Source organism: Ambystoma mexicanum, chromosome 1p, assembly GCF_040938575.1.
Source record: "Ambystoma mexicanum isolate Mex_15411 chromosome 1p, UKY_AmexF1_1, whole genome shotgun sequence".
NCBI lineage: Eukaryota > Metazoa > Chordata > Amphibia > Caudata > Ambystomatidae > Ambystoma > Ambystoma mexicanum.
Window position 1 is genome coordinate 1,380,514,176 of NC_090921.1, and position 21,907 is coordinate 1,380,536,082.

Here is a 21,907-nt window from a genome sequence, read left to right on the forward strand (position 1 = left end):
GAGCACATCCAGTCTCCCTTGTCCAATGTCTCAGCTATAAAAGCTGGCGTAACCATCTTGAATTTTTGCAGGGGTAAGGAGAGGTTGAGGGTGGAAAGGTCCAGCACAACTCTCAGGCCCGCCTGGTTCTTCTTCTGAATGGCGAAAATCCTGGAGTAAAAGAACTTCCTCCACTGCCTGGCTCTCTACGAGCGACCGGATCTCCGCCAAAAGAGTTGCTGTCCCAATTTGAGGGAGTGGAGGGGAGGAGAGAGGAAAGGATGGGATAGGAAGGCGGTACCCCGTGGATCCTCCGGAGAGGATCCAAGTGTCCGCAAAATTCTGGTGCCAGACTTGTGCATGGAGAGCAAGCCTGCCCCCCACCGGAGACACGTGGACCCGAAGGGGCGTGTCATGCCTTCTTTCCCGCCAGAGGCTGAGGCTGAAGAAGGGGACTGAAAAAAAGCCCTAACCCCCCCCCTTTTTGTTGTATGCGCCGGTTCTGAGACAGCAAGCGGTCTGGCTGCCTGCATCTGCATTCCTGGAAGCCGCGGAACCCTCCATAGGTACGACCCTTCTCTGAGCACTGCTGAGATTGGGTGTACGATTTAGGCGTGGTCTTAGTAAGAATGGATAAAGACTTTGCTGTTTGTGAGCTGTTCTTTTTGTCCAGCTCTTCGTCCGTAGAGGAGTGGAACAGGCCCACCCTCGATCGGAAGTGTCTGTGGTGCCTCCAGCATGGCAGGGAGGACTTCCCTGACTGCGTCTTTGATGATAACTCCCATCTAGGGAGACCTCATAAGGCCGAGAAACTTCTCGAAGAGCACTTCCTCACTGGCCTTAGACGTGGCAGGGGGTACCAACAGGGTAGCGGGGGGCTGCTGGAGCCGCTGCGTACCCAGTCCGTATGGACGCAAAGGAAAGCTGCCCTGTGCAAATAAAGGGTATACTGTAAGTCACGTACCTGGTTGAGGCCAGTCCCACCTCGACACTCATTCTTCGCGGAATTCGTGGAATGGCGTCGGACGGGTGCCCCTTTCTGGCACGGCGACCATTTTGTCGAGCTGCCTGCCACGTGCCTGCGACGTGTTGCTCTGCCCGCTGGGCCCGGCCTGGTTCAAGACTCTTGCATGTGGATCATGAGGCCTACCCAGCTCCTCGGCCCGGTAGGTTTGACATCCTCGACCCGGGGGTTGGTAAAGCTGCGTTTTGGCGACCCCTCGGACGTACTGCCGTTGACAGGGCATGGCCCCGCGGATGTGTTGCGGTAATAAGGCGAAGCCCCTCGGCTATTTTGCCGGTAACAGGGCTGGCCCCTTGGGTGTAGACCCGGTACAAGAACCCTCACATCCCTTGACACTGCGCCCTGGAGGATCCGAGAAATCCTCGACCCAAAGGCCGGTAGCTGCAGCATCCTCGGGGCATGTGCCGGTAGAAAGACCTGGTTAGTCCCTCCCGCACACGTGAGTCCCTGGCAAGGAGTCTCCCTTGCGGGGTGCGCTAGAAAATATAGGCCCTTCCTTGGGCCTGGTTCGATGCTTCACAAAGTTCTTGAGATCCTCTGGAGGTGACCTCTGGAAGAACTCCCTCCACCTGGCTAGTCTGTTCTTCAGCGCCTTCGAGGACAGTGAGTCACACGCCGAACATGATTGCCAACCATGGTCAGAGCCAAGGCAACATAGGCAGAGGGTGTGGGGGTCTGAAGTCGGCAAGAGCCCGTTGAAGGATGGACACCTGCTGAACCCTGTGGAATTCGACATGCACCGTGGAGGAGCGTGACGCCTGAGGACCGAGTACCTGAATGATAAAAAGACAAAAAGACAAAAAGTATGCGCGTGTGGAATTACATGGCCGAAGCCAAACTCAGGAGCGCTGGTGAATTCGGCCCGTTCCCATCGACATGGAAAAGGGGACTGAGGTGCGGTGCCGGAGGGCGGAGTCAGGGCAGTGCATGCGCCCTGAGCCGCGCGCCTCTAAATTTAAAGGGGAAGAAGGTTTTTTCTGGTGAAAAAGGTTCCGTCTCCCGTCCCTTGGAAGGGACTCCCATACATTATGGAGGAAAGGAGACGGGACGTAAGAGTATCGTTTTTGACACGGACAGTATTTTATTTTTGACTGACAGACCTAGACTTCCCTTGGCTTACTTTCAGGTAGGGAACATTTCCTCCTTAGAGTTAGGGTAAGTTAGGATTTACACCATCCTGATAAACAAAATAAAGGTTTTTGAACCGCATCACTTGTATCTGTGTCAACTCTTGATCCCATGCCTGTCTCACATAATTGAGAGAAAAACAAACCGAGAGAAGGAGAGGAATATGTGGGTGTGATGAAAAGGAAGCAGAGTCGGGCAGCGTGGTTAAAAGGATTGTAGGGTGTGCCCTAAAACCCTTTTAGTCACTAATGTAGGGTACATTTAGGAAATTCCAGAGGGAGAAAGCTAGAAAAGGCGTTTACCTTTAGGTTGTCATCAAGATATATTGAGAGTGTAGACAGTAGCAGAAAACGTGGGACTGATGATGCCAGGGTTAAGGTGGAAACACTACTAACTAGGCAATAGAGTGCGGTTCAGCACTAGCTGTGGAAAAACTCAATAAAAACTCTTGAACCTTCACTGGGAGTTGGGGTGTTCCTGTAGCCATCTGTGACAAGCGTCTAAAATTAGAAATCTAGGTCAGGATTATTGTCCAGGCAACCAATATAACTTTATTTTAATCTACTTTAAAGAGCACAGTTATCGAGCTTTGCAGGCAAGCTGTTAGATTAAAAAGCCTGAAAAAGGTGCAGCTTCTTATTCTACAAGTGCATTTTTTACAGGCGATGAACCTGCCTATTTTGGAATGCATTGCCTATTAACACCAGAGACCAATACAATAGCACAATGTAAGGCAACCACAATAAGTCCTTCCTTTATCCCATAACAGCTTCAAAGCCAAAAATTAACCCATGAATTAACCTCAGTATAGATGATTTTATTTGTGGTGAAACGGCTGCATATTTTATTGTTTAAATTACAGACCTAGCACGAGAGCAGCAGAGCCCTGTACAGGGTGTAAGTAGCCAGCATTTGGCTGCATACCTATCCTTATGACATAATTCCTACAGCATTCGGAATTGCAGCCAATACATAAAGAATAGTCAAATGTAAGGAGCAATCAAAATGGTACTAGCATTCATCCTCTGCACGGACCTTGAAATCTGGTATAGATCATGATTATATTTATCACTTCAATTTCTCTCAAATATGTGTAAAGGCTAAACAGAGCAAGCAATGTAAGTACACAGAAAAACAAAAGTCACTTTAAAATACAAAAACCTAGCATAAAGTAACACAATGCGTGTGCCACAATGACATTCAATATTCAATCCTAACATGTGGACTATGTTCAAGGAGACATTTATGTCTGACCAAGGATTCTGTACAGAGAATGATATAAGCTGAAGGACATATATAATATAAAACATCAGATATCTTCAAGGGTTACATTACAATAAATAAGCAAAACTTTTATAACTGTGCCACCATCACCTGGCAAAAGAACTGACCAATTCACAATTACAGTAAACTATTGGGTTATATCTTGATATTCAACACAATTCTTGAAACACTACATGTTTTAATTATGGTGAAAAAACAGATACTAGGCCATAGCTGTTTGCAACAGAAAAAAGAAAACAAGTTAAAAAAATGGCAGCCAAGGAAGGGCAAACGTTATCCGTTCTCCCTTTCCATGGCGTCATTGTAAATAGTAACAAAAAAGTAAACAAAGAAAATGGCCACCATGGTAGGGGGAGAATGGACTACAGATAGTCCCTTCTCCCTTTCCATAGCGTCCATTAAAAAAATATGAAAAAATAAACAAAACAATGGCCGCCATAGAAAGGAAAGAAGGGACTACACAGAGCCCCTTCTTCCTTTCCATGGCGGCGTGTTGCAGATCGGGAGCAGACGCGCTGGAGACAGACGTGTTTCTATTGCGTCCGCTTGCAAAGAGGAGTGAAAAAGCAAGTAAGTGGGGGTAAAGGGAGAGGGAGGGGACCGGAGCACTTACCCGATTCCCCAGCGGAAGAAGATGGTGGCTTCAGCCGTGAGAAGGCTTGGAGCGGGGGGATTACCCCGTTCCGAGCCTCCCCATTGGCTAGTACCTACCCCCCCAGCCCTCGCATTGCGCCACTTATTAATAGAATATGTTCCACATGAGCTGACAATTCAAACACATTTAAAACTAAAAAGAATTCCATTGCTAAAAACCCACGCCATTATACTCCACTTGAAATTCAAAATATTTTGTTTTACTCCGTGTAAATGAGGGATGAGATCGGAAGTTGCAAATATTTGAAAAGCAGTAACAGCCATGTAAGCTAACGACTTTGGTATCTGGCATCATTGGGAACCCAATGATGCTGCATAAGCAAATATGCTCTATAACAATATGACTTATCTTGGTGGCAGAGAGATGGTTAACAGAGTAAAAAGGTTAGATAGCAAACCTTCTTGGACTTTTGGCCGTGTTTATTGTGTGATAGGGTCATGAGCCTGACCTTGTCAAAAGGGAATGGAGACAGCTCTCTACCTGGGATCAGAAACCTACCAGGGTGATTGCCAGAGGCAGGGTGAGGGAGTTGGGAGGGCCCCAGTCTCTGTTTACCCCTTATGTGACTGGTTGCAAGAGGGAAGTACCCCTTTTAACCATCCCATGTCTGCCGTACATACTACATTCTGGCAAGTGTTTTCACTCTTCCATTTCAGAAGTACCAAACCCGGAGATTCTAGTGGCAAAGGAAGAAACATTCCACCCACCATTAAGAAATGCAGACCAGCATTTAGGACATTCAATTAAACCAGACCCCCTGAAATTGACATTTGCTGTACTCGGCTGCCATCACAGAACGGCAACTGAACCCTGCCTGAAAAGGGAGCAGGGTTTAAAGGACACTTTAAGGCTTCCCACCTGTTTAAGTCTGGGTTAGAGCAAGCCAGAGATTGGCCCAGCGAGCCAGGCGAACACGACAGCCAACGGAAGTTGAAGGAGGGAGATAAAAAAGGGACAAGCAGAAAAGGAAAGTGTGGGCTGTTCGGGTGAGCTCAAGGGGTGAGGAGACATACCCAGAGACCAGGCAGTGGAAAGACGGTGAAGCGAAGTGTGGAGGAAAACATCAAAGAGTGTAGAAGTTGAGGTATTGGTTGGTGGGAGAAAGTGGTACTTGGGTGTGACCGTGCATGTAAACTGAGTGAGACTAAACTAACTGAGAGAATAGGGGAGTAAGGCAGTGAGACAGGTGACAGGGAGGATGAGTGTAAGAGAGGGAGAGATGGAGCGTAGTGTAGATTGGAGCATACTTGTAGTGGAGTATAGTGAGAGTGGAGAGCAGGGGGTTAGAGTAGTGGAGAGGATAGCTGAAAGAATGAGGGCTGAGGGACGTGAGACTGATAACATCGGAGGGACAGACCAGAGAGAGTGGGGGAAAGATTAGAGAGTTGGAGGAGGAGAATGGAGTAGTAAATGGAGGGGAACGGAAGACAGGAACATCACAGTGAGGAATACGAGAGAGCCAGAGGCGTAGGACCGACAGAGATGTGGGCAGTTGAAAGGTTGTCACAATTCTTGTGGGACGCCAGGGTAGGATCCACCTAGAAACACCGGAGGGAGGGAGATCGATAAGACTGTTGTCTTTAGCTCTCACCTCTTGCCAGTCAGATTTTAGATAGTAGGAGGTAACCAATCTCGAGTGACCATCTTAGGGAATAGGACAAGAGTGGAGGAAGCAAACAGTAAAACGAGAGAGGGAGGGGCCTGTAGTTGAAACCCCTTGGAAATTATTATAAATAAACTATGAATTGTTTCTGAGATTTGGTGTATTCTTGAGGCCATGTATGACACTTGCAAGCATCTACACAGATTGCATCAAAACAGTACCTATATATTTGCAAAGTACAAATCCCATGTTTGGCCACCAGGTCCTGCCTTCCCCCTGTTGGCTGAGTAAAGCAAGGCAGTGCTTTAGGACTCAATAAGCACCAGTACAATTCTTGTGAAACTGAATGGCTCTTCAATGACCCTTGCATCCATCAGTAATTGGCACACATGTAGCATGCTTGGTGGTTTGGGGCAACCCCAGAAACCATGCTACACACACATACATACATACCAGGATGCATTACTCAAACATATTGCATAAATCTGGAATTGGATGACTCAAACTACTATAGCAGTGTAGTGGTTAATGTGATTTGGGAGCGAGGTTATGCCCAAATGACCCAATTCATCAGCCGCAAATGGAAAGATTTAGCATAGCCATCGAAAATCTTCTAGGCATTGACTATTTGCTTGTCAGCTCACTCACCCTTATGTACAGTACTATTTAAGGTAAGATCAATCCAGAAAAGAGATCTGCAATTACATTTTTAGAGAAAAAAGGGAAAAATAATTACCTGATTGGAATATCGCATGCTAACATTTCGCTGATCTTGTGGATGCACATAACGATGCACTGGATCAATATCCTTTGGGCTTACTAACTCTTCAACTGGAAATAAATAAACAATAACATGTAATAAAGCAAATCTTAACCCTGCTGTCTTGACATTCATTAAGGTATGTGGAATATATGCAATATATTAGAATGTGATTGTATGTCTCAGACCAGTTAAAGAGCACTTTTTAAATTACACAAGCACAAATCGGAACGATTAGCACCCGCGGAAGAGGCATCAGCCAATCAGGTAGCCAGGAACATGTGCGGAATGCAGCGTAACTGCTTGCGTTCCATCCTGGCCACCCTAGCCTCTCCTGGGCCCACTGTGTTCTCCTTCGGCAAGGAATCTAGTACACATTTCCCATCTTCACTCAGCACATTCACCCACCCGGAATCCCACAACCAAAACTCCCACCCCCAACTGTCAGACACACTTCCGTGTTCACCTCCAGTTCCAGTCAAAGCTGTTGCCCCCCATCATGTAAATTGTAAACGGTCAATGTCCTTTAGCTATTTCCACCACCAGCAATTTTGTTTTGTAGTTTCTTCATATGGGAATCAGTACACCAGATTTACCATAAAAGCAAAGCCAGTTTCCCATGAAGCAAACGAAAAACTATCACCACCCGGCAACGTTTCTGAACCCTTGCTTCACTGGTGGGTGAATACCACCCGAACCCAGGGATTATTTTTTATAGGACGTCATCAAAGTTATTTTTGGCTACACATTTTAACAATTAAGAATATTACTTTAAAATTCAAATTTACCACATTTTTCTTAAGGGCAGCGTCAACGTCTTGGAAACCTTTTTCAATATGAAGGAACATGCTATGCTGGAGCATGCATGCACGAACATTAAGAGAAAATAAATCAAGACCCCATACCTACATATTTAGCAAAAAAATAATTGTCCTCTGCTGCTTAGTAATAGGGGCTAATAATAAAATGTGATCTTAGCCCAACGATCAAGAAGTAGCACAATAATATGCATAGAATTACAGACACATTTGTTTTCTCTCAAACTCCAAACTCATCCCTTTTGTGGCACTGCTAAACCTTGACTATCCATAAACCTGAGGCTTTTGTGTTTTTGTCCTTTGTTCAGTCCTGCAGAGTCCTCATTCTTCGTTTACAGTAGCAACCTCTCAGCTTTACTAATTCAGGGCTTATCAAACGCATACCCACACTATTACCTTCTACTTGCATGCCACTTCTTATGCATGACAATCTCTTTAAAATCTTGTTTTAGAACTCAAATCTAGATTAGGTTTAGGTACTTCTTCAAAATGTTCAAACTCTGGCTCCCATCAAATCTCTTTTCTTTTCATACAGCAATCCTGTACCTTTGCATTTAAATGCACAGCCTCATACCTTTCCAGCCTTTCCACAAATAACTAACGGAATTTCAACAAGTTGCACCAAGTAATGCAATCAATATCAATAATAATCACACAGCGCCTTTTCCTCATTTGTCATTTAATCAGGTGGGTGATCTGGCAGGGGATACTAAAGTAGAAACCTTAAATGCAAACAAGCTGAACTCGGCATGGAAAAAATTGTTTGTGTCATGTGATTTCAAGAAGTATACATTAAGTATTCTAGTTCTACAGGGTACAACATTCAATAAAGGGGAAGAACGCAAAGGAGAAATTACTTACCGTAATGTTCAGTCTATGGATTCTTCTCTCGAAGATTCCTCATCTGATAGATATCCTCACCCAGATCTGCTGGTTGAAAACTTTTTCGACAGGGGGTGTAGTGGAACTCGACTCGGTCGTCGATCCGTCTTGCGCAGTGCTCGAGCGCCGGCTGCAGATGTGACGTCAGGCGTCGTATATATACCACATGACTACGCACCATACCTCAGTTCCTCCCTTTTTCCCTGTGCTTGAATGCTGCAGAGGAAAACGATGGGAGGCAAGGCTCACCAGCCTGTAAAAAACATAACTATGGGAAACATCCCAACGGGGAGACACCGCAGAATTAATAAATAGAAATATATATTTTTATTTTTTATTTTTGAAACAAGCGACTAGCCAGATAGAAGCAGTCACCTCAGAGCTATCACCAGGCGTCCCATTGCTTAAACAGATGCACCAAGCAGTAAGAATTTTCTGAGCAGGGATAGATGGAAGGAGCGATGGGGAATCTGCGGGAGAAGAATCCATAGAAAGAACATTACGGTAGGTAATTACTCCTTTAATGGATTGCTTTTCTCCCGGAGATTCCTCATCTGATAGACTCCCCAAGCAGTTAGGACGACAGAGGTAGGCAGAAAGTGCTACAGTAGCAGATTTTGCAGAACTGCCCAACCAAAACGTGTATCAGCCCTGCGGGCAACATCCAGACAATAGAGCCTAATAAAAGTGTGCACAGACAACCATGTGACCTCACGTCCGATGTGTTTAATGGGAAATCCTCTATGCAAGGCTGTAGAAGCTGAGACCCGCCTCGTTGAGAGTGCCCTGAAAGCTTCCTGCCTGCAGACTGGTAACTTTCTGCGATACAAAGAATAATCCAACGAGACAGAGTCTTCTTATTTACAGCCGGACCCTTGCGGGACAATGAATGGTCCACGAACAGCTGGTCAGATTTTCGGAACTCAGACGTCCTAGTGACGTAAAAGCTCAAGGCTGTTTCGGGATGGGGGGCGTGGTTTCCGGACCATGGGATAAGCAGCGTATTGCAATGGCTCCTGCTGATCCTGACAGAATCCTGGAAAGCCTGTAATAAGGAGGTGAAGTTCAAACCTTCGGAACATCTCTAAGGCTGTGTGAATAGGCACTGCATGCAGCGCACAAAACTGCTGCTAAAACCGGATCCCGAGGAATAAGTTACAAGCAACAAAAGGGCGAGGAAGTCCCGGAGAAGACCGGGCAAAATGGGTGCCGCCGGAGAACAAAGGGATTGATGAGCACACTTTGCGACCTGCAGGGAGAGAGGGTGCCTGCAGCCCAACCAAGAACCGGGAAGTGTGAGCAACGGGCTGGGCAGCGCTGCCGAGGCGACAGCTGCTGGTGTGGAGAAGAAGCCGGGTCCATGCAGCGCTCGAAGCGGGACGTAGCCGCTCGCGCACTGTGGAGGGCGGACCGCCTGTGCCAGATGGAGAGGTGCCTACCCCTGAGCCGCCCAAGACGGAGGAGGAGCAGACCGAGAGGCCCGCGCTGGGAAGACCATGGCATGCCCCGACCTGTGGACACGCACTGACCTGGGAGTGTGGGGGCCCGGAGGTCGTACTGCGCCGCTTGCAGCCCAGGGAGGCGTTTGGAGAGAAGTCGAACCCCCCGCGAACAGCGAGCAGGCGTTGAAGAATAGTAGCCGTGGTGCGGCGGGGTGCACAGCTGGTGGCGCAGCGGAGCGCTAAACGAAGAAAAGATTAAGGTGCAACAGCTGCAACCAACATAACGTTAACACCGAGCCGGCGCACCAGGAGGGGCGGTGGTGGAACGCTAAGTCTGCATGGACGCAGGCTGCCAAGGGTGCTCATGAATATGAGACACGGGATACAGGAGGGCCAGCTGAATAAGTGGGATATGGTTGTAAAAGGCACACAGCGACATTACCCATGGACAGAAAAGGCATATTGTGATTACAGCCACAACAAAAGGCAGAGGCACTGCGACAATCCCCTGAACAATGTGGTTGCCTGGATGGTCGTGGAGCTGCAGAGCCCAGTAAAGTACGGAACACAGATATTCACAGCACGAGTGAGCACACCAGGTGAAGGAGGGGCCAAGGGAAACTGGCCTGGAGCCCTGGACGGAGATGGCTAAAGCTGCAGTGCTATAAGAGAAAATGAAGAAATAAAGCCGTGGAAAGCTGCGAGGCATAAACCATAAATAGATACAGGCAAGGTCCCTCTGCCCAGAGATCCATCATAAACACTCAAGAAGGTGATATCCAGCACGTCCCAGGCACAACCGGGGACAGCTGGAAAAAAGCAGACAGTGAATGCGCAGAAAGCGAGCAGCATACATTAAAATAAAGGAGTATGCTGTGCTGAGGCCGGAAGCGAACACAAGGCATGGACATAAGGGTGCTAATGCAAGACACAGGAGACACATCACAGTAAGAACAAGGAGTGCAGTCGGCAGCCGCCAGAAGACGTGGGAGAGCACAACCCACTCATAGGACAATACAAACAGCACACATGGACTCCCACCACAGCCTCCCTCATGAACCACAGTTAACTACATACCAGTTTCGAAGAGCCGGAGATCACACTCTCGATAGCATGAACTGAGGCATACAACAACACTGAGATGGCGAACAAACAGACCAAGATAAAAGGTAAACAATCTACGCTGGAGGAATACGCAAGAACACTGCAACCAACAGAAGGGGCAAGGAGCAAGGAAAAGACCGCCCCCCCGTGGACACTACCACGGCATGCAAGGATCAGCAGATCCTAGAAGCGATTGCGGACATGAAGCTAACCTGGGAAACCAACCTAGAGTCAGCCATGATTGAACTCAAGGCAGCACTGAAACTCCAGAGTTGGCGCAGTCCAGGAGGAATTGAACCTACTCAGACAAGATGTCAGAGCGTTAACAGAACGCACAGGCGAACTGGAAAAAGAAGTGACCCGAAACACAGCCGCATGCGCGTCCCATACATCGAAGATCCACATCCTGAAACAACACGTGAGTAACCTGGAAAACAGAGTGGAAGAAGCGGAAGGACGTGCTCTGAGAAATAACATATGAATCGTGGGGCTACCGGAAGGGGCATAGGGATCAAACCCAACGGACTATGTTGAGACAATGTTGCTGCAAGAAATAGGAAGTGGGATGCTCACCCAAGGATTTGCAGTGGAAAGAGTGCATAGAGCCTTAACAAGGAAGCCACCGCCAAGAGCCCCCCCAGACCAATAATTGCCAAAATCCTGAATTATCGAGATAGGGAGAAGATCCTAGAACACTTCCGGAAAGGCGGCACGATACAAAGGGCATCAGCGAACTTTAAGGCTTACCCGGACTACACACTCTTAGTGCAGGGACGACGGATGAACTATGGATCAGTGAAGAAAAGACTGCGAGAGGCAGGCTACAAATATATGCTGATGTATCTGGCGAAACTGAAGGTGTACCATAAGAACAGAGCTTTGTTCTTTGACACACCCGAGGATACAACAGAGTGGTTGGATGCCCAGTACTGCCCGTCGGAAACAGACAACCAGAAAGAAGACGGATCAGATAAGACAGAGACTGCAGAATTCGAGGTGCTGTAAATACCAGACACTGGGACTTGAATATAAGCTAGAGCACAGCCAGCTGGGATAGACATGAGATGGGTTGAATAAATAAATGTGACCGGGCAAGGTGCAAAAGTGCACAATTTCAGGAGACCAGAGGGATTCGCTCTCATACCCCCATAGATAGATTAGTTAGGTTACCACAGTTCGGTAACTCCCTGCTGGGTTCCTATTATCGGCATCACCGAGAATGGACCAAATGCGGGGTAGCCTGAGATTCAGGGATAGAGCTGGGCAACAATTGGGGACGGAAGGGTGGGGGAGGGAAGGGAGTTGGGAGGTGTGCAGTGAATTTAGTGGGGGAGATAAGGGGGCGAGAGGCAAGTTGGGGGGTTTATGTTGAAATTGGACAGGGAATGAGCTCACATCCACGCCAAGTAGACTCGGAGAGAAGGACAAGGAGGGATGGAGAAGGGTTAAGACACAGATGCAAATGGGAGACCTTAGAATAGTAACCTGGAATGTAAGAGGCCTTAATAGCTACCCGAAGAGAAATAAGGTAATGATGTACCTGAGAAGGCAAAGAGTGGATATAGCCTTGTTGCAAGAAACCCACCTCACCAAAGAGAAACTAGAGGTGGTAAAGAAAAAGTGGAGAGGGACCACCATAGGAGCAACGTACTCAGCATATGCCCGAGGGGTAATCATTTGGGTGGCGCCACATGTGCCATTTCAGATGCTACAGGCCAAGGCGGAGCCTGATGGGAGGATGGTAGTGATCCGGGGGATGTTAGAGAACAGAGAACTGTGCATCATAAACACATATGCCCCTAAGCAAGACACTGTGGCCTATTTTAAGACATTATACAGCAAAATCAGTCCCCACATAGGAGGGGCGGTTGTATGGGGAGGGGACTTCATTTGCACGCTGAACCCCAAAATGGACAGGTCAGATACAAAACTAGATAAGCCCACCCCTGCTGCGAAAATGCTACAAGCCCTGTTGAGAGACTTTGGTCTGGAAGACATATGGAGGCAGCAAAACCCGAATGATAGGCACTATTCACACTTTGCCGCCCCACACAACCTGTACATGAGATTGGACTACATGTTTGCCACTCTGGAACTGGTCGGGGAAATGACGGGTTCAGAATATAAGGCGAGAATATTATCGGATCACTCCCCTCTGGTCCTGACGTGGCGACATCAGCCCCCTACAGCCAGGATCCCAACATGGCGGCTTAGGGCCGAGGCATTGAAGGATACTGCATTCCGTGAGGACCTAAAGGAGGAGATACATGGGTATTTTGAAAATAACACAGGAAGCGTGGAGTCGGAGGGAACCCTATGGGAGGCCTTTAAGGTGGTAGTGAGAGCGGCGGCCATATCTAATTCTAGAGGGCTCCAAAGGGGAATAAAGCGAGAGTTGCAGGAGACGGAAAAGAAACTAGAAGAAATTATGAAAAGAGGGGGCACTTCACAGGAAGACGCCGAACAGGTGAGCCAATTACAACAGGCTTGTGGTGGGCTCTGGGAGAGGCTATGCAATCTGAATTACAAAAAATACATCGAAAGGCAACATGCAGGGGGAGACAAACCGGGGAGGCTGCATGCATGGCTATACAAGAACGAGACACCAAGATCAGCAATCAGGAAGATAACAGGAGAGGCAAGCCAGGTCTGGAACACCCAAGAGAGTGTGAATGAAGGATTCCTTAGATTCTACAAATGCCTATATGAAGATGCAGGGGAGACAGCAGAGCAGGAGACTCAGTAGACGTTACAGGATATAGGACTACTTAAATTGAATGAGGAAGACAGGGAGAACCTAGATGCCCCAATCACAATAGAAGAATTAGAGACCGTGGTAATACATTTGCCTACGAGCAAAGCCCCGGGGACAGACGGGCTCCCTAGTGAATTCTATAAAACATACAGACAAGAGGTGCTCCCCCCACTATTGGCAATGCTAAGCGAGGCCTTTGAGAAAGGGAGACTGCCGGAATCTCTGAGGGAGGCGATAATCATTCCACTTCTCAAACCTGACAAGCCAAGCACAGAATGACGATCGTATAGACCCCTATCCATGCTAAACCAAGACAGCAAAATTCTCACAGCCGTGCTGGCAAACAGACTGAAGAGGGTAATAAACACATTAATACACCCAGATCAAACCAGATACGTCCCAGGTAGAAGCATATCCGATAATCACAGGAAGCTCCACCACATCATAGAACAGGCAGAGGACGACCCAAGCGAAATAGCAATAGTCTCGTTAGATGCAGTGAAAGCCTTCGACTCTGTAAGGTGGCCTTGGATGATGGCTGCCTTGAAAGAATACAGGATGGGACCTGGGTACCTGCGGTGGGTAAAAATGGTGTATAGCTCCCCAATAGCCAGGGTCAAAACGGGAGCGATAATCTCAGATAAATGGCAACTTGGCAGAGGCACGAGACAGGGCTGTCCAAGGTCCCCGATGCTGTACATCCTTGCACTCGAACCACTAGCGCTAAGGGGGGACCGCGCTTGATATCATTGTATGCGGATGATATGTTGCTATACCTGCGGTACCCAGAGGACAACTTGCAATACATCTTGGAGGTGATGGAGCGATACGTGACTCATTCGGGCATAGCGGTGAACCCCAAAAAATCATGCATGTAGCCCCTGGGGAGGTACAGAGGAGTCCCATAGGAGAATTTACCCATTTTGCAGATAGCCTGGCAGACCAGAACATTCAGATACCTGGGGATTAATATATATCACACGATTGTAGATGAGCACAAATATAACACGGAGAAGGCAGTGGAAGGCATCAAGAATAGCATGGGGTTCTGGGCAAAGCTCCCCCTATCCATGGTGGGAAGGGCGGCCTTGCTCAAGATGGTGGTCCTGCCTAGGCTATTACACTTCTTTGCCAATATCCCATACATGGTGCCCAAACGTTTTTTTTATTAAACTTCAGAGTTTATGTAGAGGTTTCCTGTGGCACAATTCCAGAAACAGAGTAGCCCTATGGAAATTACAGAATACGTATGACAGAGGGGGCATAAACCTGCCGAACTTTGAGATATACCACTTGGCAGGGAAGCTACAATATGTCGATAGATGGCTGTCGGAAGACGAGACGGCAGAATCTAGATTGCTGAGGGGCGAATGCTACCCTTATTTCCTAAAAGAACTGATGTGGCTACCCAAATCGGAGCTGCATGGGCGATCAAGATTGCTGGACCTGGGGAAACAGGGCACAAAGCGTGCTGAGCTGTGGGAAACCCGACCCCATGCTCCCCGCAGGCGCCACTGGTGGTACTATGCGGGTTGGATGAGCAACTGAGGAAAGGGATCCGCAAACACTGGGAGCCGGTAGGCCTAGCATCTTGGGAGATATATGGCAGGAGGGAAAGAAATTGGACTTCCAGAAGATGGTGGACGAAACTGGGATACATACGGGCAGTATATCACATATACTAGAATAATTAAACGGGTGAAGGAAACATGGTCCGAAATAGCACTAGCAGAACAACCTGACACTGTCATAGAAACGATGTACGATATCTCGGAGGGATTGAACGAAATATCCCCGATCTATGAACTGGTGATGTCTAGAGTGGGTAAGGAGTTGCTCCAATTGAGACGGGACTGGGAGGAGGAAGAGGGAGAACCTATGCAAGATGGGCCGTGGGAAAGAGCCCAGAGATGATATAAAAAGGTGTCTAGGAATGCGAGGCTGCAGCAGATTCAGTTATATGTCACCCATAGAGCATATATGACCCCCCATAGGATCGCCAGGTTTGGGAGTACAGAAGTACAAAAATGCCCCAAGGGCGGGGAGGTGGATGCCGGGGTGATCCATATGTTCTGGGCGTGCCCGCAGGTGGGGAAATTCTGGGAGGAAGTCAAGCTACGACTATCTGAAAAGGGAATTAAGCTAGATGTGGAATCTGTATGGGCATGCATGATGGGGGGATTTACCAGACCACGCAACCTGAAACATGTGTGCAAACTCAAGGACCTGTCCTATATTCTAGCCAAAAGAAGAATAGCCATGGGCTGGAAAGCAGCTCACAGACCCAGACTGGAGGTATGACGGAACAATCTCCTGAAATGGGAAGACGCCGAGACAGTCGCATGTTACGAGGCAGCCAGCAGAGGGTAGGAGGAGGAAGTGGGACCTCTGATAGCATGGAGACAAATGGTAGCCACATTGTCAAGACCCTCCCATGCCAATTCTAGTGAATATGACACATCCAAGAATGATGAAAAGGTTTAACCCCAAGAGAAAGGCAATCCGAGGAATTGAAGTGGAAACTCGAGTTAAAGCAGGGGGTGGGGGGAAGACAGAAATAAATAACATGTAAATGTATGCAAAGAAGCTTGTACCTAAAATGTCGGGTGTGATGGTTATGTTTGTTTGTTGTAAAAATCCATAAAAAAATAAATTAAAAAAAAGGCTATTTTGGAATATAAACTGTGGAACCGCTCCTTAGAGGGGTGTGTTAGAGGGTAGAAGACCATTAAATCTATGGACTGAGAAAGGTGGATCTCAGAAACCACTTTCGGAGAAAACCAGGTCTGACTTTAAGGGAAACCTTTTTCCGAAAAAAAACACAGGAACGGGGGGCTTGCAGCACAATGCCTGCAACTCACTAAACCCCCTGGCTGACGTGATCGAAACAAAAGGCTGTTTTCAAAGACAAAGTCTCAAGGAACAGGAATGCATGGGCATGGGCTCAAACAGAGACTCCATCAAGAATGTCAGAACCAGATTAAGATCCCAATTTGGGACAACAAAGGGAGTTGGTGGAAACCTATTCACAAGGCCTTTCAGGAATTGGGCCATAACAGGGCTCGTAAAGAAAGAACCTTGATCCAGGGACCTTTTGAACACAGACAAGGCCGCCAAATATCCCTTGACTGGGGTAACCTGAAGGCCTGCTGAGGCCAGTGATGAAAGCAACTCCATCACTGTAGTACTGGGGCAAGAGATGGGGACGATCTCGCCTTCCCTGCACCATGCCTCAAATCTTCTCCACCTGCACGTGTACAGAGATCTTGTAGGTGGTCTACGTGCAGCCAGCAACACCTCAATAACCGCCTATGAGAGGTCAACAGTCATCATACCTCATCCTCTCAAGAGTCACACATTTAGGTTGAGGGACTCCAGGGTTGGGTGGAGTACCCAACCTTGCGACTGGGCCACAAGATCCGGGCGCTGAGGAACCAGTGAGGTGGACAGATGGACAGAGCCAACAGATCGGAGTACCACGTTCTCCTCATCCAGTGCGGGCCGATTAAGATCATGGTCACTCGCAATCTCTTCAACCACCTGAGAACCCATGGAATTGGAATCGGGAGTAAGGCATAGTGGAGAGGGAAGGTCAAATCCACCAGGACCTCGTCGTCCAGTGCACTTTACGCTGGGAATTTCCTCGAGCAAAACTGCCTGTAATTTCGGTTGGACTCCGTGGCAAACAGATACACTGCTGGCGTATTCCAACGAGAGAAGACCTCCTCCAGGACTTCCTGGTACACTTCCCACTTGTGTGAGACCATGCTCTACCTGCTCAGAGCATCCACCAAGCCGTTCTGTATCCCCGCCAGACGAAGTGCTGAGACTGAGATCCTGGTTCTCCAGCAACCAGAACCACAGCTACATCGCCTCTCTGCAGAGGGGGAGGGAGCGCACGCCACCTTGCTTGTTCAGGTAGTGCATGGCCACTGTGTTGTCTGTCAGAATCAGGACATGCTTCCTGGCTCAAAACATCAGACTGTAGATGTTCCACCTGGCTTCCGTCGCTGACCAAAGGCCACTCACCAGCAAATCCTCACAAGGTCAATCCCAACCCTTCAGAGGTGCATCCGTGACACTCAGGCCTGTGGCCAAGGGGGCCAGAAGGGTTCCCTCACCATAAGATTGCTGCGGCCGGTCCACCAGCTGAGGTTCTGGACCACTTAACTGGATACTTTGAGAGGATCCGATGAGTGCTCTGAGGTACTGTGACTAATGACCTCTTAGGAGCCAATGTAGGGATCTCATGCGCAGATTGGCCTCTGGCTCTAGGACAATACAGGAGGCCATGAGACCTAAGAGGCAGAGGAAGGAAGCCGCTGGTAAGGTGGCGTGATTCTGGAATAAGTGTACCATCTGTGCTATGCTGTCAACTCTCTCTTTGGGAGTGAAGGCCTTCCCCACCAGAGTGTCTAGGACTGCTCAGATTAACTGGAGCCTTTGGACTGGCGTCACATGGGACTTCTTCAAGTTCAGGAAGAAGCCCAGCTTTACAGTAGCAGGAAGGTGTCCTACAGATGAGACAAGACCTGCCTGCCGATTTCCCTCAGATTAGACAGTCGTCCAGGTACGGAAATACTTGGTGAAGACCCTTGGAGCGGAGGTCAACCAAAAGGCAGACCAGGTAGCCCAGTCTAGTGTGGTAGCTCACAGGAGCAGGCAGCGCTTGTTTGACGAAGAATGGAGGTGGAAGTCTATTGCAGAGGAGAGGTGTGGCAGAGACTTTGGAGATTGCTGGAGACAGAGGAGTCCTGCAGGTGGAAGCTGGGCAGGTGGCAGCAGAAGACAGGAGGAGGTGACCTCTAGAGTAGACACAAGTTATGGGGGTAAGAGTAGAGGGACAGTATGGTCATATCAAAGGAGGGAGGAAGTAAAAATTATAAGTTACTCACCGAAGTGACTAATTTACTCTTAGTCCTTTGTCCCCTTTCCTCCATAATGCATGGGCGTCCCTTCCAAGGGACGGGAGACGGAACCTTTTTCACCAGAAAAAACCTTCTTCCCCTTTAAATTTAGAGGCACACAGGGGTACGGCCCAGGGAGCATGCGCTGCCCTGACTCCGCCCTCTGGCGCCTAACCTCGGTCCCCATTGACGCGTCGACAATAGATTTAACATTGCCTAATGCCACCACTATTATTAGGGGGGAGGTTGGTGGGACGTATGGAGGAAAGGGGCCTAAGGACTAAGAGTGTGTTAGTCACTACAGTGAGTAACTTATAATTACTCTTACGTCCCGTCCCCTTTCCTCCAAACTGCATGGCCGATTACAACTGAATGTAGCCCCAGGGTGGAGAGGAGACCTGCCTTAAGCAAATAGGTTCCTGAGAACCACCTGTCCATCCAGGCAGTGCAGCACCCTCTGTGCTTAGTCCTTGGGATCGGGAAAGAACCTAGGAAGGACTATTTCCTCGTTCAAGTTGAAAGCAGACGGCACCTTGGGCAGAAATGCGGGTGTGTCCGCAGGACAACTTTGTCCCTGTGAAAGGTAGTATATGGTTCCGAGGTGACCAGGGCCTGTATTTCGCTGGCTCTACGAGCCGAGGCAAGGCCGTCTTGATGGTGACCAGCCTGATGTCCGCGGACGCCGTTGGCTCAAATGGTTTGTGCGCCAGAGCACCCAAGACTATGTTGAGGTCCCACACAGGGTGCGGCCGCTTGACGGGCGGGTAGAGTCTTGCGAGCCCCCTCAAATGTTTCTTGACGATAGGATTGGAGGAGGAGAAGATCCCCTCCTCCGAGTTCCTATAAGCCCCTATGGCTGCGAGGTATGTACGTGAAGGAGAGCACGTCGTCCAAAGAAGGTGGCAGGGGGTCGATTTCCTTGGAGTCTGTCCAGTGGCAGAATCTGGTCCATTTACTTTGATACTGGGCCCTGGTAGCCTTGCTCCTTGTGCTCTGTATGTTTTCCGGATTATCGTGTGAGAGGCCGAGGTGCCGGAGCGTTACCTGCTCAGGTACCATGCTGTGAGGGCTAGTTTCTGTGGGGCGGGGTGGTTGACCCTACCCCCTGTTGCGCTAGAAGAAGTGCTGGGCCCGTCAGGAGGTGAATCCGAGGCACATCCGAAAGGCTGAGCAGCTCCGAAAACCATGGCCTGGCAAGCCACCATGGAGCTATTAGAATAATGTGGCGTTGGCGAGACTCCTTGATCTTGCAAATCACTCTGTGAATCAGCGGAGTGGGTGGGAAGTCTTCATGGCATTCCACTGGAGCCGAAATGCGTCGCCCAAGGAGTCGAAGCCCTGTCCCTGCCAGGAGGCGTACTGAGGGCACTGCTTGTTGTGCCAGGTGGTAAAGAGATCCCCCTGGGGATGACCCCACCTGTTCAAAATCTCCTGAATGACAAGGTCGTTTAGCTGCCACTCGTAATTGTCTGCTCCCAACCTGCTGAGCCTGTCCGCCTCCAAGTTGGCTTTGCCCGGGAGGTGGACTGCCATGAGGTAGATGTCATTTTCCAGGGCCCACTCCCACATGCTGATTGCCAGTCCGCACGGAGGAGGGGATCTGGTGCCTCCCTGCTTGTTGACATAGTACATGCTGGTCGAGTTGTCTGTCTGGAGGAGGACAACCTTGCCCCTGAGAAGTGGTAGGAATGCTCTGAGCCCTAGCCAGATGGCGTTTCAGCTCTAACCAATTAATGTGGTGTTCCTGCTCCTGTCGAGTCCAGGTGCCGTGGACCGAGAGATCGTCCAGGGTGGCTCCCCAGCCATCAAGCGAGGAGTCTGTGGTGATGGTGGCCTGCAAGGTGGGCTGCCAAAACGGCTTGCCCATCCGTAGGATGCAGTCCCTGGACCACCATGTTAGGTCCGGGTGGACAGATGGAGGAACGTTGATCCTCTCAGATTGAGAGCCCCGCTCCTGGTTCCATGCGGCCGTGAAGTGCAGCTAAATCCTCCTCATCCTCAGTCTCGTGTGTGGGACGGCTAATAGGACCACTGCCAAGAGACCCAGGAGATGCTGGTACCACCAAGCCGAGGTCACCTCTCTGCCGAGGAAGTGGGCGGTGGCCCTCTTGACGGAAATACCTTCTCGGAGCATGTGTCCCAGATGAGGCCCAAGAAAGCCAGAGTCTGGGTGGGCTGCAGCTGCGACTTCTTGAGATTGAGCGAGAAGCCCAGATTGTGCAGCGTGTTCATAAGGGCATGTGAAGAGTGGTGAACCGCTTCCGGTGATGTAGCCCTGACGAGCCAGTCATCGAGGTAGGGTTAAATGTGGAGGCCCTGCGCTCTGAGGAGGGCAGCCACTGTATTCATGAGTCTTGTAAAGACTGTGGGGGCCAAGTTGAGGCCAAAAGGATGGACCTTGTATTGAAAATGGGAGCCCATGATCCTGAACCGAAGGAAACAACGATGGGGCTGCCAAATCGGGACGTGTAGGTATGAGTCCTTCAGATCCAGGGAGCACATCCAGTCTCCCTTGCACAATGTCTCAGCTATAAAAGCTGGTGTAACCATCTTGAATTTCGGCAGGGGTAAGGATAGGTTTAGGGTGGAAAGGTCCAGCACAACTCTCAGGCCGGCCTGGTTCTTCTTCTGAATGGCGAAAATTCTGGGCAGAAGCCCAAGCCTCGCTGGGAGGCTGGGACTTTCTCCACTGCCTGGCTCTCTACGAGCGACCGGATCTCCACCAGAAGAGTTGCTGTCCCAATTTGAGGGAGGGGAGGAGGGAGGAGAGGCTGGGATGGGTAGGCAGTACCCCGTGGATACTACGGAGAGGATCCAGGGATCCGCAAAATTCTGGAACCAGAAATGTGCATAGAGAGCAAGCCTGCCCCACACTGAAAACACGTGGACCCGAAGGGACGTGTCAGGCCTTCTTTCCCTTCGAGACTGTTGTGGAGGAGGTGGAATGGAAAAAGCCCTTACTCCCTCACACCCACTTTTTGTTGTTTCTGCCGGTTCTGAGACGGCGAGCGGTCCGGCTGCCTGGATCTCCGTTCCTGGAAGCCGTGGAACCCTCCATACGTACTCCCCCTGTCGGAACGCTGCTGTGACTGGGTGTACGACTTGGGCGGGGTCTTTGTCAAGATGGATAAAGACTTGGCTGTTTGTGAGCTGTTTTTCTTCTTGTCCAGCTCTTCGTCCATGGAGGAGTGGAAGAGGTCGCCCCCCTCGAAAGGCAGATCTAATATGTGTTCCTGGATGTCCGGGTTGAATTTCATTGCCCGGAGCCAAGCTGTCTGTCTCATGTCCGTAGCGATACAGATGGCACGGCCAGAGGTGTCAATATGGGCCACAGTGGATTCCATGAGGTCCTGCGCCACCTGCTTGGCCTCAGCCAGTACCGCCTTAAAACGTGATTGGCTCTGCATAGGAAGTTCCGGGTGGAAGTCCGCAATTTCCCACCATAACTTTTGGTTAGCGGCAGCCAGCATGGCATCGGCGTTGGCCTGACGAAGATGCTAGGACGCGTTGGAATACAGCTTCTTCCCATAAGCCTCCAAGATCTTCTCCTCGTTGCCTAGCAGCGT

At 49.4% G+C, this 21,907-nt stretch overlaps 1 protein-coding gene across 7 annotated transcripts in view; it reads right to left on the reverse strand.

Moving 5' to 3' along the window:
• The window catches only part of PHKB (phosphorylase kinase regulatory subunit beta), a 2,092,963-nt gene that overhangs the window by 770,687 nt on the left and 1,300,369 nt on the right, over positions 1 to 21,907 (reverse strand). For all 7 annotated transcript variants that reach the window (XM_069607056.1, XM_069607058.1, XM_069607055.1 and 4 more), the window contains one exon: positions 6,410 to 6,504. In XM_069607056.1, the coding sequence (XP_069463157.1) occupies positions 6,410 to 6,504 (95 nt within the window). The remainder of the gene's footprint in view (positions 1 to 6,409; positions 6,505 to 21,907) is intronic.